The sequence below is a fragment of the Benincasa hispida genome, chromosome 4, assembly GCF_027475165.1.
Source record: "Benincasa hispida cultivar pf3 chromosome 4, pf3_genome.v1.1, whole genome shotgun sequence".
Lineage (NCBI taxonomy): Eukaryota > Viridiplantae > Streptophyta > Magnoliopsida > Cucurbitales > Cucurbitaceae > Benincasa > Benincasa hispida.
In genome coordinates this window covers 32,597,382-32,614,284 of record NC_143481.1, presented here as the reverse complement: position 1 = coordinate 32,614,284, position 16,903 = coordinate 32,597,382, and the positions used below count along the sequence as shown (strand labels likewise).

Below are 16,903 nucleotides of genomic sequence, written 5' to 3'. Positions count from 1 at the left end.
TCGGTTTACTTTCTTCCTGCTGCTGCATTTTTCTCTTCGATAAAGGTTGAGTGTTACTGGTCAATTTGTAATTTAAAATTTTTATCAATACAAAAACTGTTAACCTTTTAGGAGGTGCTTGACCCACTAACTTGACCAACTCACTCACTTTTTGGCTTTCCAATTTAAATTGGGTTGAGTTCGCAATGACAATCTTCCCCTCTTCCAATATTTTTAATGACTATATGATGGTGACAACTTCGGTACTACCATCATCAACGACTACTATTGTCTCACTATGATGACAATGATTGTCTAAATCATGCTTTTTTGACCTACTCTGTCAACCACTTCATGCATCCAAATTTGATGGATCAACTCCAACAATCACCTATGATGATCATTCTGGCAATGACCACTTCTAGCGATCAACTACAATGACTACTTCCGATGTCCACCTCTAATACCTGGTGGCAACAGTCAATATACTAAAAAAATATGACATTGAAATTATTAGTTCGTAATATTTAATAGTCTTATTTTACATTAATTTGACATTAGTAGTAACATTTTGAGTGTATGGTAAACTAAACAAACTAATTCTAAATACTTTGAGAACATGTAACCAAATACATAAGTGTTTTTATTTCAAACAATATTCATAAAAATGAATAATCCTTGAGGAATACTTTTTTCTTAGGCAATCCAAACATGTCATATTTCAAGTTTTTCTTTCCAAAAAAAAAAAAAAAATGTTAAAAGAAAATCAAATAGCATGTTGAAAAAGAACATTAGTATTCTTTATTTCTTAAGTAATCTAAACATACTTTAATTCAAGGATCAAGTTTCCAATAGGTGTGTGTTTGAAAAAAAAAATTAAATAAAATGATGTCCAATTCAAATACAAATAAACTTCTTTCATATATAAATGATCAACTATATAATCAAAAGACCAAACCATAGAGAAAAATGTAAGAGAAAGGACTGTAATTTTTTCTTAAACCCTAATCCAAACCTTTTATTTATTTATTATTTTACTTTTTTAATAAACTAAACTGTGAATGAAATCTCTAAACTTTAAATTCTAATATGGCATATTTTGTGTATGTTCAACATTATTGGTACATAAAATGGATAGAGAATAAAAAATCTAAAACACTTTCTAAAATTGGTGGAATAGATATTTTATTGCAACTATGTGCCTTGAATAACTTTTTAGTTTTCAGTTTACTTTTCATACTTTAAATTTTGGATTAAAATTTTAATTTTGTGTCTAATAGGTCCACAAATTTTGAACACACATAATTTTAAAGTTCAAAAGTCAATTAAACATGATCTTGAAAGTTTAAAGGTTTATTTAACACAAAACTACTATTAAAAAAACTTATTAATAGAAACTAAAATCTAATTAAAATTTAATGAAGATGTAAACATATAGTTTAATAGAATTAAAATCTAATGAAGATATACTCATTCAACATTAAGAACAAATGGGGCCATTGATTGAGCTGAAAATGTGGAGTAAGTTGATTTGTACTCAAATGCAAAATGGGCTTCCAAAAATTGGTTTAAAAGGTATTTGAAGTTTTCAACCAATAAATAAATGGCTAAAGTTTGCCTCCCAATTGGATTGTTGCTTTCTTTCATTTTCGTATTAATTGAACTTCAATCTCCTTTCGTACTTCAAATGGGAATTAACTCTTCACATTTTTCCAATAATCATTCATATTCTTTTTACATCAACAAAGTTTTGTTATTTACAATAATATATCACAAGTTAAATCATAAGTAAGACGATTCACAATTTACGTACTTTATAAGTCAGTGTTGCTAATAAGTGATCTCGTTTTTTTTAATTAAGTAAAGACACCGGTTACTAGGGGTGTTCATGAATTGGGCTGGGTTGAAGAATTTTTTAGACCCAACCCAATTGTTTAGGTTGTAAATTTTTTCAACCCAAATAACTCTCATTAAAAAAAAATGAACCCAACCCAACCCAACCATGAAATATTTGAGTGGGTTGGTTCGGGTTAATCGGGTCATTTATTTAATTTTTTGTTTATAAAAGGAAGTAAAATGTTAATATGTAAAAATTCGGTTTAACTATTTTCATATATGAATTAAGATTAACAACTCAATTTCAATTTATACAATTTATAATCTTTTTTTCAAAGTGAAAAAAAAACTATTTTTAAGAGTTATTGAAGAATAAATTATCCAAAAAACTAATAAAATTAAGAAAAAAACTAAAATAAATATATGTATGTCTAATTGTACATAAGCAAAAATATATACATTCTAAAGTTAATAATAAGTTTGGGTTGGTTCGGGTTATTTTAGATGACCCATAAACCAACCCAACCCATAAAATTTTCATTTATTTGAACTCAACCCAACCTAAAAGAATTCATAACCCAACCCAAACGGTACAGGTTGGGTTGGGTTGATCGGTTTTTTTGGGTCATCTGGTTTTTTTTGAACACCTCTACCTGTTACCCCGGGAGATGATTTCACTCACTCTGAACAGTCATAGAGACAATTAACGTGATGTAGAGATATAGAAGAGTATTGCCGTTGTTATACTAATATATGAATAAAAAGAGAGATCAAATATAAAATGCATAATAAAGGGAGATCAAATAATAACAATATATGTCAAATCGAACATAGCTCAATTAACATCCAACTGTTGGAAAACATGCATTCCGTGGTTTGAATCCCACTACCCTAATTGTACTTAAAAAAAAAAAAAAACCATTGTTTGATTTTTTTTTTTTTTTTTTGAAATAGTAAAACAATTAATAATTAAACAATATTGGGTTTGCTTCGGTTCGTATTGTCCCTTGCAAAAGGATAGAGAGTATTTAATTTTCACAACTTCCCCCCACCCTCTCCCTTAAATGAACTCCACTTTTCCATTCATTGCTCTTTGAATTCAGTTATTCCATCTTTCATGTGAAGTATAGATTTGTTTCCTCTCATTTTGTTTTTATTGCATTTCTCATTAAACTTCTTTTTTATATATACCCTTTTTTTTCATATATAATTTTTTTTAGTAAACAAGGAATTATATACACACATTACACGTTAGTATTGAGAAATTCGAATTTACGATATTTAAAAAAAGTGAAGATGTCTTAATCAATAAATAATAGGTTCATGTTTGTCTTTTAATAGTTTATCCACAAAAGATCTTTTTTTTCTCCCTTTTCGGGAGGGGGGTTTGTGAACTCGGTGTTATTGCAAAATCCAAATTGAAAGAGCGATGTGAGTTCAAGAGATTCTTTAACCAAACATTTGGATGCTGCATTATGCAAGTAGGAAGAGCAAGCGAATGAGCTAGACCATTAATAGTGCAAAGCATACGATGAAATGAACAAATGTCTCCTTAATACTGATCGTAGAAATATTGAGTGTCGACGATTATAGGTCGAATTTCACCAGTACATACGTAACTCAATGACAATTAATATGTATATACTCCTTTTAAAGTCGAAGATTCATATTCTCGTATAGCTCCTCATTTATTATTGAAATCATTAATTAAATTAACCATAGTTTTCCCAACAATATATAATAAATCGCCACACTTAAATTTTGAATAAATTAATTCAAAAAGCCACAACCGACAATTTATTATGGTTGACCCTTAATCTCAACGAATAAATTTACTATTCCTAATTTGCCCTTAGCATGTTTAATAATGTTTATTGGATTATACTTGGAACAAGTCCCAATATAATTGAAACTATTTTTTAAAACACACATTTATATATCTTTCTTCTAAAGAATTCTCTCTCTTTCAAAACTTTAATTTCATTATTTAATTGAGAGATTTTAATATAATTTCCAAACTTTCATCCATCATTAATTTGTCATTTTACTTGTGACATTAAGGTTAAAAAACACTTTTAATATCTAAACTTTCATAAAACTAACAATTTAGACATGTTTAGATTGATTTTGAGAAAAAAAGTATTTAAAAAAATTCATTTTTATCTGAACATTTTTTTATAAAAATGTATTAAAATACACTTGAAAAATTATTTTGAGTGGTTGTCAAATACTTCAATTTCTTTCAAAATGACTTATTTTTTAAATTAAATACATGTATTCCAAATATATCCTTAGTCCCTGAACTTTGCTATGTAACAATTTTGTCATTGCATTATAAGATTTATAACAATTTAGTCCTTCTTGCAGAACTTATTGCTAAGATTTAATGAGATTTTTTGTCTAAATAAATCGATAAACGAATTAGAGACTCGGAATGATTTATAAAACACAAAATCTACTTCATAAAATAATAAAAATTGACATCTAATTTTGATAAATTTATTTACATAAGAGACTAAATTGTTGTGAATTTAAAAATACAAGAATCAAATTGTTACATACTAAAGTTCGTGGACTAAATTGTTATGAAATTGAAAGTTCTGAGACTAAATTGTTACATACCAAAGTTTAGAGAATAAATGGTTAGTTTTATGAAAGTTGTGGGACCAAAAATGTCTTTTAACCAAATTACAATGGTTTTTTGAAGTTTCGATTCTATTTTTTCTTCACATAACCATTATTATTTTCATACCCAAAGAACATATTTGACTTTTTACACTACCATCCAAATCCATCATCAATTCATCATCAACAACCTATAACAATTAGATCATACATTAATGAACTTCTCAACTTAATTGATGCAAGCCCATTATTGTTCTATCCAACTACTTTTTATTTGTTTCATTTCTATAAAAAGATTCTAACATTTAATTATTTTTTATATAAAATTAATGGTCAATAACCTTTTAGTCAATTCTCAGTTTTCTTTTCAGTCCCTTAAAAATATAATTTTACTTTTAATATAAGAGAAATTTTCACAAATGTCAAACTAAAAAAATATTGATAGACTTTTATAAGTATCTATCACATAGTATCAAGACTTACATAAATTTTTATTATTGATAGACTTCTAATCATCTTTATAGATCTCTATCAAAGAAGATTAAATTTTTCCTTAATATAGTGTATTAAAGATTCCCACTTTAAGTAGTTTTGCAAAAGGGAAAATATTGTGAACAAAAAGTTGGTGTCTTGTATCATTCAATCAAGGTGTTGTTATTAACCTTATACATAAACATGTATTACTTACTTAGATGCTATTTTAACATAAGTTCAACTTGTCTCAATTTTTATTTTTTTTCCCCTTCAAATGACATGATCATTTTCCAAATATATTAATAACACAATAATTACATAGCACATAAGTTTTTTTCCCCTTGACAAATACTAGTAGAATGACCTAATTAATTAATTTATAATTATTTTTAACAAATTGAGGGTAAAGTGAAAAATTTCAATAGATTTCAAATAAAAAAATTAGGTTAAATTACAAGTTTAGTCTCTAAATTACGAAATTTGTATATATTTGATTCTTGAACTTTCGAAATAACAAATTTAGTCCCTAATTTTGCAGATCTACTAGATATAAAATAAAAAGTTCAGGTCTCGTTTCGTAATTACCATTTGTTTTTTTTTAAATTTTTTTTGAGAATTAAGTATGTTTCAAAATATAACCTTAGATTTCATTTCATTAAACATAAAATTCAAATTTAGATTAACTTTAAATATTTTAAAATTTGTTAGAGTATCTATTAGAAGACAAAATTAAAAAAATTCAATTGTTTTGAAAGTTTAAAAAAGGTGGAATTTTATTTGGGGAAAAAAAAAAAAAAAATTCAATAAAAAGAGGTGGAATTAGGTTAAAAACGCGGTGAGGTTTAATTATGAGTGATAATATCACAGGTTCCGTTCCCCTCCACCAATGCAATTCCATGCATTCCATGCATTTGCTCCTTTATCCTTTATAACATTATTAATTGCCCCCAACCCCCTTTAATTCATTTCTTTTCATGTTTTTTTCTTCAAAAATATCTTTTTAGTCTCTAAGTTTTATATTTAATTTCTTCATTTGGTTCTTAAGTTTCACAACATTATACATTTATTCGGTTCTTAAATTTTGAATTTTGATTTTATTTTAAGTATTAAATTTCAAATTGTTACAATTTTAACCTTCAATTTGATCCATAGGTTTCAAGATTTTACACTCTAAATCTTGATTTTCTTAGAAATACTCACAGTTAATTATTGAGCCAATGTCAATCAAATAATTATGAAATGATGAAAAATAATGAAACTTTATTTATTTGAGAGAAATCGTAATTAAAAATGTAAATCTTGAAATCTATGGATCAAATTGAAATAAAAGTCAAATCTCAAAGATAAAATTGTAACAAAACGAAATGACAGCTAAATCTAAAACTTAGGCCTCCTAGGGTGGATTTTCCCTTTTTAGTATTTCCATTTAATAACATAAGATTTTAAATTATGAAAGAATTTTAATTTTGTCAAAGAGAAACCATTTGAATTATGTTACAACATTAATATTAATTTATTAGAACGATTATTGGTATTTGTCAAAGTAAATTAACTATTAATATATTATGAAACTTTCATTTATTATTAAACATTTTTCAACAAATCAGGATAACCATTTGTAATTGTACATGTTTCTCACGGTTTCTTTAATATGCTTTTCATCTCAGTTAGAAAATAATTCTTATCCAATTTTGGGGAAAAAAAAACCACAAGTTTTTTGAAAAACTAGGTTTTAAAAGGTTTTTTTTTAAAAAAATAAAATTAAAAATTTGTTTTTTGAAATTTGACTAAATTAATAATAATAAAAAAACATAAATTCTAAATACAAAACAAAAAAAAAAGGAAGTAGTTATTCTTGCTGATAAAAAAAAAAAGTTTTTGAAAAACTAGGTTTTCTTAAAAAATTAAAAATTAAATTTAGTTTTTGAAATTGGACTAAATTAATCCAAAATAAAAAAGTAAAATGATTTCAAATGGTAAAATTGTTGAATATATTTATAAAATATAGCAAAATTTTAGAACTATCAATGATAGATGTTGATAGACACTAATAGACTTCTATCGGTGTCTATCAATATCACTAGTAGACATTGATAAAAGTCTATCTGTGTTTATCATCGATAGTTATAAAATTTTGTTATATTTTGTAAATATTTTAGTTCACTTTTCTACATTTGAAAACAGTAAAAAAAGAAACATAAATTCTAAAAACAAATGGTTATCAAATGGAAGATTAGTTATTGATATATTTCTATTTTAACATCGAAAAAAACTGAATTCATAATGAAGTTTAATTAAAAGTAAAAAATCTTGATTATGTGAGCTGTTTAATGGAAAAAAATAGATTAGAGGGTGAAAGTAAACAAGATTGATAAATGGCTAAGCACTATATATTTGTAATGAGATTTTTCTTTAAAAAAAATGTTGTATTTATTTTTCTTTTATTATATATTTTAGCTCCAATTTATTTTATTGAAGGGAGATAGCGTACATGAAAAATATCTTGGAATTTGTATTTTATAGTGTAGATATTGGCAGTTATTTTCCTATTGTTATCTCACTTTATTAATTAGAATATGGTGTATCTTTTTTTTTTTTTTCAAAAGTAATAGCATTATACTTAATAAGAATTATTCTAGTTATTCACTTTAAATTGGATTTTAAATGACCTAGATAAATTGTAGTGTTAAAAGTTTGATTATTAGGAAAAAATTGTTTTTTCCCTTTAAAAAAAACAATTATATTTCTTTTTAGTACAATGACTATAAAGATGAGTGATAACATCGTAAAAGTTTTATTTTTTCTAGCTTAATTTGGGTTCGTTCATGGATTTTATGTGTTTATTATGTTATTTTGTAGGTATTAAGCAACTAAGAGATAGAACAGACCACCGGAGTCGAAACGGGACAAAAATGAGCCAAAACGGAGCTCCATAGCATCAACCGTGAAGAAAGGAAGAAAAATGACCAAATTGCCCTTTTGGAGCGTAGCAACCCAACCCCTTGTGTTGTGCTTTATGCTTGAAGGCCGAGAATAGCTTTTCAGGGAGCGTAGCGATGTTGCCCTGGGGTGTAGCTATATGTTCCGAAATTTGACAAACACAGAGGCTCGCACGCACGCCTGATCAGATGGGTGAGCGTAGAGTTCGACGTCGTTATGCTGCAGCAACAAAAAAGTCAGCATAACTATGCTACCCCTCAACATAACGATGCTGGGCTATTTTTATAAATACGGTTTTTGCTGAATTAGGTCATACCAGCTCGGGCTTTCAGCCCCCAATCCATTTTCTTCTCTATTCTTCTCATTCCCTTTGTAATTCTTCATTCTTGGATTTTTTTTCTTTAATGATTGTAAAGATTATCTTGGACCGATCTCTTGGCTAAGGTGAGTAGCTAGCTTAGGTCTTCACCATGGATCAATTGTGAGGATTTTTTTGTTCTAAATCTAAATTTCTCTTTGATTTTTTTTTTTTTGTGGTTCTTAAATGCATTTTAACTTCTATGCTTAGATGTATGTTAGGTCTGATCAACCTTGGTTCGTTCTTTGATTGCTAGAGATTAGTAATCTAATGTGTTTTTAATCTCATCAGGACAAAAATCCAAAGTATGCTTGTTGTGAATTTTAGTTGTTTAGAATAACCTTTTTACACATTGCATGACTAAGATAATTCAAGATCACAACCAGTTAGTAACTTAGGCTATCCATATTATTAATCGTCTTAGTTGAACCCATCAAGCTTAATGCAATTGTTTGCTTATTATGGATGCTATAGAACCCAAACAACCAAACAATTAGTCTAATCAAGAAATTAATTAAAGTAGATGTAAGATTTTTATGGATGCTAACCCAATTAATCGAGCACTTGTTTTAATTAAGTGGTTAATTAGTAATTAGGACACTTGCTTTGGCTATCTGGGCAAGTTAACTAAGCACATTAAATCGAGAGAGATAATTCTTAGTAATCCTATATTCAATCGAACATTATGGGTGGATCCTAAGTCCTGACCTAGGCGTTTCTTTTACTTTTTCTTGCATTTTTATTTTCTTCCAATTTAAATTCCGCAGTTTACATTCCCGCATGTTATTTTTTCCGCGCATTACCACTATCTAATACTCCATCCATTTTTACTGCTTTCGACAGACCAATTTAATTTAGAGAGATTCTATATTAGGTTCTCTATTATTCGATTCCGGACTTGTCGTTTGTACTATTCAGTAGTATAAGCAGTTCGTTTGATGATTTATAAATTTTATTTGATTTTTAGTCTTTTGCAAACGATACCAAAAGGCTACTATCAATGAGGGACGAAGAAATAGAAAGTTCTAGTTGATTAAAATAGAGCACCCAAAAAGATTACCACACAGTATGTAGTATATATGTTTATTTTAAATTAATATTACTGTCACATTTATTCCTAAATAGTTAAGCATTTAAAATTAATTGTTTCTTTAAGTTATTAATTAGTATTTTAGGTTATATTAGTTTTTTAGAAAATTGTTTCTATTTGTTAAAAGTATAAATAGCTAATACTTCTTAGAATGTGTGGGACATTTAAAATAAATACTTTCTAAAGATATAATATAAGATTTTTTAATATATATATATTTTAAATTATTTTGAAATCTACTTTGTTAGATTGGCTTCAATTATACATTCTATGTCTTTTCATCCATTTTATAAAAATATTTTAATTATATTTGTAATTGACGATTGAGTACTCAACAATAAACAATACTACCAATGAAAAAAATTAGGTATTTATAAAGAAATAGCTGACTAATAGAATTCAACAAAATTGAAAATTGAACTAATGAAGAACTGCACAATAAATAATACATAGTGCCAGCAACATAGAGCAAATCTAAATAGAAAAAGTAATACTGACAAATGTCGACGTAGGGGATATATATTGTTGATGGTGTAAAATTTGGTTAGGTAAACTCACTGAACTTTCACGTAACACCAACAGTAAATTTATAATTTGAGGAAGAGATCACCTGTAAAATGGTCAAAATAACACACCAGTGTGGTGCCTGTCACAGGCACTCCAATGCTCACAAAAGTCAGAGCAAACAATTTAAGAAGAAAGATGAAATTACCTTATGTTGGTCAACAACACTCTATTTATAATGGAATTAGACTAGCGGTTTTTCTCATCTTTTTAGGATTTGGATCTTATCTACTTTATCATTTTGGAAATAGGACACTTGAGAGTTAGACCAAGCCACATAGGTGGAGTATGTTGGTTGAGACTAGCCAATTGGGTGGTATGTGTAGAATATGTTGGTCCTGGCTTCGGCCTTCGAAGTTGAGGTGGGCCAGTTAGGCTGTACAACCCAATCTTTCTTTCCACACTTCAAACGGATTCACCTAGGCTGATTCCCTGTCATTCTTGGGTCCATTTAGGATAAGGTAACTCACTTGGTTCTACTTAAGTTAATTTGTTGCTTTAAAATTACCCATAATATATATATATATATATATATATATATATATATATATATATATATATATATATATATATATTTGAGACGTAAATCTTTATTAATAATTTGATCACGAATTAGATGGTAATGATTTTTTAATAATAAAAAAAAGAGTGAATCTAGGTTTAGTAGCACCTGGTGCTACTTTGCTTAACTTGACTCGAGATCATTTTCTCCGGATTGCAGTACGATGCGAGCCACATAAGGCACGAATGCAAAGCAGCACCGCGACGCTTTAAGGATTTTTCGCGTGTTGATTTCTATAGCATCGTGTAGCGCTGCAACCTACTATAAAAGCTTTTTTTCTCCAATTTTTGGTCATTACAGCTTAGGCCTCCAACCCCCAATGTGATTCTCTCCTCTTTTCTCCTCCCTTACTTTGTTTCTTAGTTCTCAGGCATTCTCTATGATTGAAATGTCAACCTTATACCGAATTTGTGGTTAAGGTTAGTATACTAACTTAAAGCTCGGTGAAATCTATTGTTTGATTTTGAGTATTTATGCTAAATTTCTGAGTTCTTATTGATTTTTTGTGGTTCTTGAATAAAGTTGAACTTCTAAGCTGAGATTTGTGATGACTTAATCAATCATCATATATTCTTAGTTAGGCTAGAAATTAATGCACTATATGCTACATTTAAATGTGTTAATTGCTAAGCAGCAAAATCCAAAGCATGCTTGTTTGTGCATTTTAGGTTGTTTAAAACAACTATTTTACAACATTGCATAATTGGGTAATCAAGAATATAATCATTTAGTAACTAAGGCTATTTGGGTTATTAATCTTCTTAGTGAAATCCCTTAGGCCTAATGCGGATGTTTGATTTTTATGGACACTACCTAACCCAATCTATCAAGCATCTAATTTAATTAAGAAATTAATTAATGTATTCGGGTGCTTGACTTGACTCTCTAAGCAAGAGGCTATGCACACTAAATCATAGAAAATAATTTATAGAAAATCCTATGATCAATAAAATAATTGGCTGAATCCTATTCTCTAAGCTAATTCCATTTTATTTTCTCACACTTCATTTTTTCGCGTGTTATTTTCCTCGCCTAAATACTCAAACCACTCAAAAATCCCCCATTACCTCTTTAGCGAGAGAATCCTAACTAGCTTGAAACTATATTCATGCTTCCCTGTAGATCGACCCCGTCTTGGCATTTGTACTACTTAGGAGTATAGGTAGTTTGATCGGTAATTATAAATTTTATTTGATTGGTGGTATCTCTATTTTCAGTTTTGGTTTGTTTTTATTTTGTTTTGTTTTGTTTGTTTGTTTTTGTTTTTGTTTTTTTTGTTTTTACTTTCAAATTGTCCATTTTGATCTCTATACTTTCAAAATGTTCATTTTAGTCTCTATATTTTCAAAAAATGATCATTTGGTTTTTCACTTTTATTTATTTCATTTTAAGGGATTAAGGTGACTCCTTTTTAAAAGTATAGTAACTAAAAATAAACCAAAGTTAGAAATACAAGTATGAAGTAACAAACGGCACGAAACTTAAAAGTACGTGGACCAAAATAAATATTTAGTTAAAAACACTTTTGATCTCTAAATTTTCATGAAAATAACAACTTAGTCCCTATATTTTTAATTTTATAACAATTTAGTCTCTAAACTTTTGCATGTAACAGTTTAGTCTCTAGACTTTTGCATATAACAATTTAGTCATTCTACTTTCAAATTTATAAAAATTTAATCCCTAATGTAAACAAAATTATCAAAATTAAATGCAATTTTATTATCTTATGATGTAAACTTTGTATTTTAAAATATTGAGTCTTTAATTAGTTTATTAATTTATTTACGTAAGAAATCTCATTAAATTTTAACACTGATTTCTATAATAGTAACTAAATTGTTATAAATTAAAAGTGCATGGACTAATTGTTACTTTTACGAAAGTTTAAGAACTTAAGTGAATTTAACCTGAAACCATAAGTATCAAAATGAACAAAAAAATAAAAGTATAAAGACAAGACTAGTATTAAACCTATAATATATTGTTTTATTTTATGAATATTAAGTTTCTACTAAATAATCATATTACAATCAAGGTTTAAAATTTCACAAAACTTTGTGATCATAATTTTATGAAAATGTCGAGCCTAGTGATAGCGAATATATAATTCATGAAACCATCAACATGATCATAGCTCAATTGCATACACTTTACCATCAATCTTGGTTCGAGTCCAACATATTGCTAAAGTAGTAATAATAAGATCAAAATACCATTGTTGTCATACTTTAAAGTTTGTTCTCGCTATACTTTCAATATTAGTCCCAATACTTTTAATAAATCTCGAATTTAGTCCCACTACAATTTATTATTATTATTATTATTTTAAAACTTTAAGTTATACATTAACATTTTTACTATAAAATTTGAAAACATATCCACGTGTTATATATTCTTTGCATGAAAAATTATTATTATTATTTTACCATTTTTCGTAAAAAAAAGAATGATAAATTTAAAATTTATTAAAAAGATATGGACTAGAATTTGACAATTAAAAATATTGAGACTAAAACTAAAAAGCCAAAATGATATTTTAATCTAACAATAATAAGAAACCAAAATGATATTTTAATCTTCTAATAATAAGAGCATGATAAATACTCGTGGTGCTTAATGCAGTTCTATAAATTTCCCTCTAAAAATTGCTCCTTCTGTCCTTCGCCTTTCTCATTCCTCTGCTGTGATAAACCTTCCTTCATCCTTCATCCTTCATCCAACGCAACAATGGCGTCTTCTTCTTCTTCTTCTTCTTCTTCCTTCTCCGATCACTACCTCCAAATTTTCTTCTCACTTATGGCCTTCGCCCTCTCTGCATTCATCTTCTTCCTCACCCAAAAACGCACCTCTAAGCCACGACTCAATCTCCCGCCGGGACCCCGCGGCTGGCCGGTCGTCGGAAACCTCTTCCAGGTCGCTCGCTCTGGCAAGCATTTCTTCGAATACGTTGAAGACACCCGCCAGATTTACGGCCCAATCTTCACTCTCCAGATGGGCTCTCGCACCACGATCATCTTGTCCGGCGCCGACCTCATTCACGAAGCCTTAATCAAGCGCGGCCCTACTTTCGCCAGCCGCCCCGCTGAGAATCCCACTCGAATCATCTTCAGCAACAACAAGTTCTCCGTCAACGCCGCCGTCTACGGCTCCATCTGGCGCTCCCTCCGCCGAAACATGGTCGAGAACATGCTCTCATCTAGCCGTTTGAAGGAATTTCGCGACGTCAGAAAAAACGCCATGGATAAGCTTGTTCAACGCATTCGAACAGACGCCGCCGCCAACGGCGGTGCCGTTTGGGTATTGAAGAATGCTCGATTCGCTGTGTTCTGTATTCTCTTGGCGATGTGCTTTGGATTAGAAATGGACGAGGAATCGGTTGAGAAAATGGATCAAGTTCTTAAAACTGTTCTGATCACCGTCGATCCGAGAATCGACGATTTTCTCCCGATTTTGAGGCCGTTCTTCGCCAAGCATTGGAAACGCGCCATGGAAGTCAGAACAGAGCAAATCGAATTCGTCGTACAGTTCATCAATCGAAGGAAAAGAGCAATTCAAAATCCAGGTTCAGACATTAACGCAACTTCATTTTCGTACCTCGATACGCTCTTTGATCTCAAGGTCGACGGCCGGAAATCTTCCCCGACGGACGCCGAATTAGTCACTCTCTGTTCCGAATTCCTCAACGGCGGCACCGACACGACGGCGGCCGCCATCGAATGGGGAATCGCAGAGCTAATCATAAACCCTAGCATTCAGAAAAAACTACACGAAGAAATCAAGCAATTAGTAGGCGATAGAAAAGTAGACGAATGTGACATTGAGAAATTGCCTTATCTTCAAGCGGTAGTGAAGGAATTGCTGAGAAAGCATCCGCCGACGTACTTTACGCTGACACATTCGGCTACCGAAACGACAAAATTGGCCGGATACGACATTCCGAAGGAGGCGAGTGTGGAGGTTTATTTGGCCGGGATCAGCAACGATCCGAAACTGTGGAAGAATCCGGAGAAATTTGAGCCGGAGAGATTCATGTCCGGCGTGGAAGAGGTGGATATGACGGGGATTAAAGGAATGAAAATGATTCCGTTCGGAGTTGGACGGAGAATTTGCCCTGGTTTGGGAATGGCGACGATTCACGTTCATCTGATGCTGGCGAGGTTGGTTCAGGAATTTGAATGGAGTTCATATCCGCCGAACAGTAAATTGGATCTCACGAAGAAGTATGAATTTACAGTTGTGATGAAGAATTCTCTCAGAGCGATTGCCACAACCAGAGCTTGAAGAAGTAGAAGAAAGGTTTATTGTTCTTGATGGTTACGTTTCCTTTTACTAGAAATTATTGAATTAATATATTTTCCTTTTTCGTAAGCTATTTTTGCTGATTATCAAATTATATCCGCTATTTTCTTATATTTTAACTCTTAAAAAAAAAAAATTGTTATATTTTAACTCTTAGATTATTTATAGATGTTGTTGGCCCCTTATAAAATTGTATGTTGGATTCATCTTTGTCATGAACTACGACGTTTTGCAGCCTTTTGGCTAGGATGTTTATATACACGGATGAATTATTTATTTATTTGTGTAGGAATTGGGGCAGGAATTTCAGCGTAAAAATCACCTTTTTTTTTAGTTTATTCATTTTTTTTAACCATTTTTCATATGTGATGAAGAATGAAATACATATTTTAATTGGTTAAAAATCACTTTTGGTCGTTAAACTTTGTTGAGAGTAACAATTTAGTCTCCGAATTTTTGGTTTATGACGATTTAATCCTTGTACTTTCAATTGTAACAATTGTAACAATTTAGTCATTGAATTTTAGTATGTAGCAATTTAGTCCTTGTACTTTCAAAGTCGTAACAATTTAGTCTCTCACGTAAAAGTTGTCATCAAAATTAGATGTCAACTTTTAATATTTTCTTAAAAATATTTAGTCTCTAATTAGTTTAACCGTTTATTTATGCATGAATACTCATTAAATCTTATCATTAATTTCTACAATCGGGATTAAATTATTACAAAATTTAAAGTACAAGAACTAAATTAAAGTTCCAGAACTAAATTGTTACAACATTTAATGTATAGGTACTTAATTGTTGCAAACCAAAGTTTAGGGACCAAATCATTACTTCTATGAAAGTTTAGAGACATTTTTAACTAATTTGAATATAATCTTGGTCTCTATCTTCTCCCTAATGTTTGGATTTTTTTTTCTTTCTAATTTATAAATTGTTCCAAGCTTTAAAAATGTTTTAAGTTCTAAAGGTTTCGTTTTGTAACTATTTAGTTTTTTGCTTTTAGTTTCTAAAAGCCAAGCCTTTAAATTTAGCTAATAATTCAACTACTTATTAAAGATGAAAATCATTATAAGAAAATGAGAAAAATTAGGTTTAATATTAAAAAATCAAAAACAAAAAAAAACCAAATAATTACGTGGCCTAAGCTTTTAATTTTGTATCTAATAGGTTTTTGAAAATTTTGAAATTTTTAAAAATGAATTGATCTATTTGAAAAAAAAAAATTGAACTTCATGTCTAATGAAAACTCTAAATTTTCATCTGTGTCTAATAGATCAATTAATTTGTAACTAAAATTCATGGACACATAAGCACAATAAATTAAATTTGTAATTTGTTGTTTTCAATTTAATCACTAATATTTTTACATTTAAAAAAAACCATACTGTTTTTTAGAACACATACCCTCGTTTACATATTTGTAGATTATGTGTGCCATATAATGGATATTCGGTAAACAACATTTTTATGTATCTAATATTTTTCTAAATTTTGAATTTGAAATTCTAAAATAAATTACATAAAAAAACTTGGATGAATATACTATTTCATATCATAAAAGAGTTTATTTTGCATGTAATATAATATAATCTATTATAAATTATGTGATATCGTAAAATAATAATTATACAAACTTTATAACATAAAATATGTTAATTAAAACAGTTGAAATTCAACCTAATATTTCAAACACATTTTCTTAAAAATGTGTGTATATATTATCAAATATATTTTGCACAATAATTTCAAGTAGAATTCAATTTTCTAAATTTGCTTATCAAACATATACATAAACCAAAAATCGGTACATAAGTTTTTTTTTTTTTTAAAAATGTTTTCTTCTTAAAAAATTACCGGAAGAATTAGGAATTTCCGCTTTAAATGATCCTATTTCTTATGATTTTTTTTTCAACTCACCAATTATCATATCATGTATATTTATTATTGGCCAATTTTGATATTCTTCAATAGTGAGGGCAAAACTAAAAATTGTTAATATAATAGGGATTTTTTTAAAAGAAAAATAAGGAAAATTATTTACACAAAATAGCAAAATCTTAATTTTCTTTAATAGAGATAGAAGTCTACTACTATTTATCAGTTATAGAAACTATACAAGTCTATCACTAATAGATGCGGATAGAAGTTTGTCAGTGTTTTTTTTTTTTTT

At 29.0% G+C, this 16,903-nt stretch overlaps 1 protein-coding gene across 1 annotated transcript; it reads left to right on the top strand.

The window, feature by feature from the left end:
* Positions 1–12,881: 12,881 nt before the first annotated feature.
* On the top strand, positions 12,882–15,006 carry LOC120076752 (cytochrome P450 77A3-like). Its single transcript, XM_039030655.2, has one exon. It carries the CDS (start codon positions 13,048–13,050, stop codon positions 14,710–14,712), a length of 1,665 nt encoding a protein of 554 aa, XP_038886583.1. The 5' UTR covers positions 12,882–13,047; the 3' UTR covers positions 14,713–15,006.
* The last annotated feature ends 1,897 nt before the right edge of the window (positions 15,007–16,903 follow it).

Coding starts and splice junctions, on each gene's coding strand:
- LOC120076752 (XM_039030655.2), top strand. CDS start 13,048: ATGCAGTTCTATAAATTTCCCTCTAAAAATTGCTCCTTCTGTCCTTCG.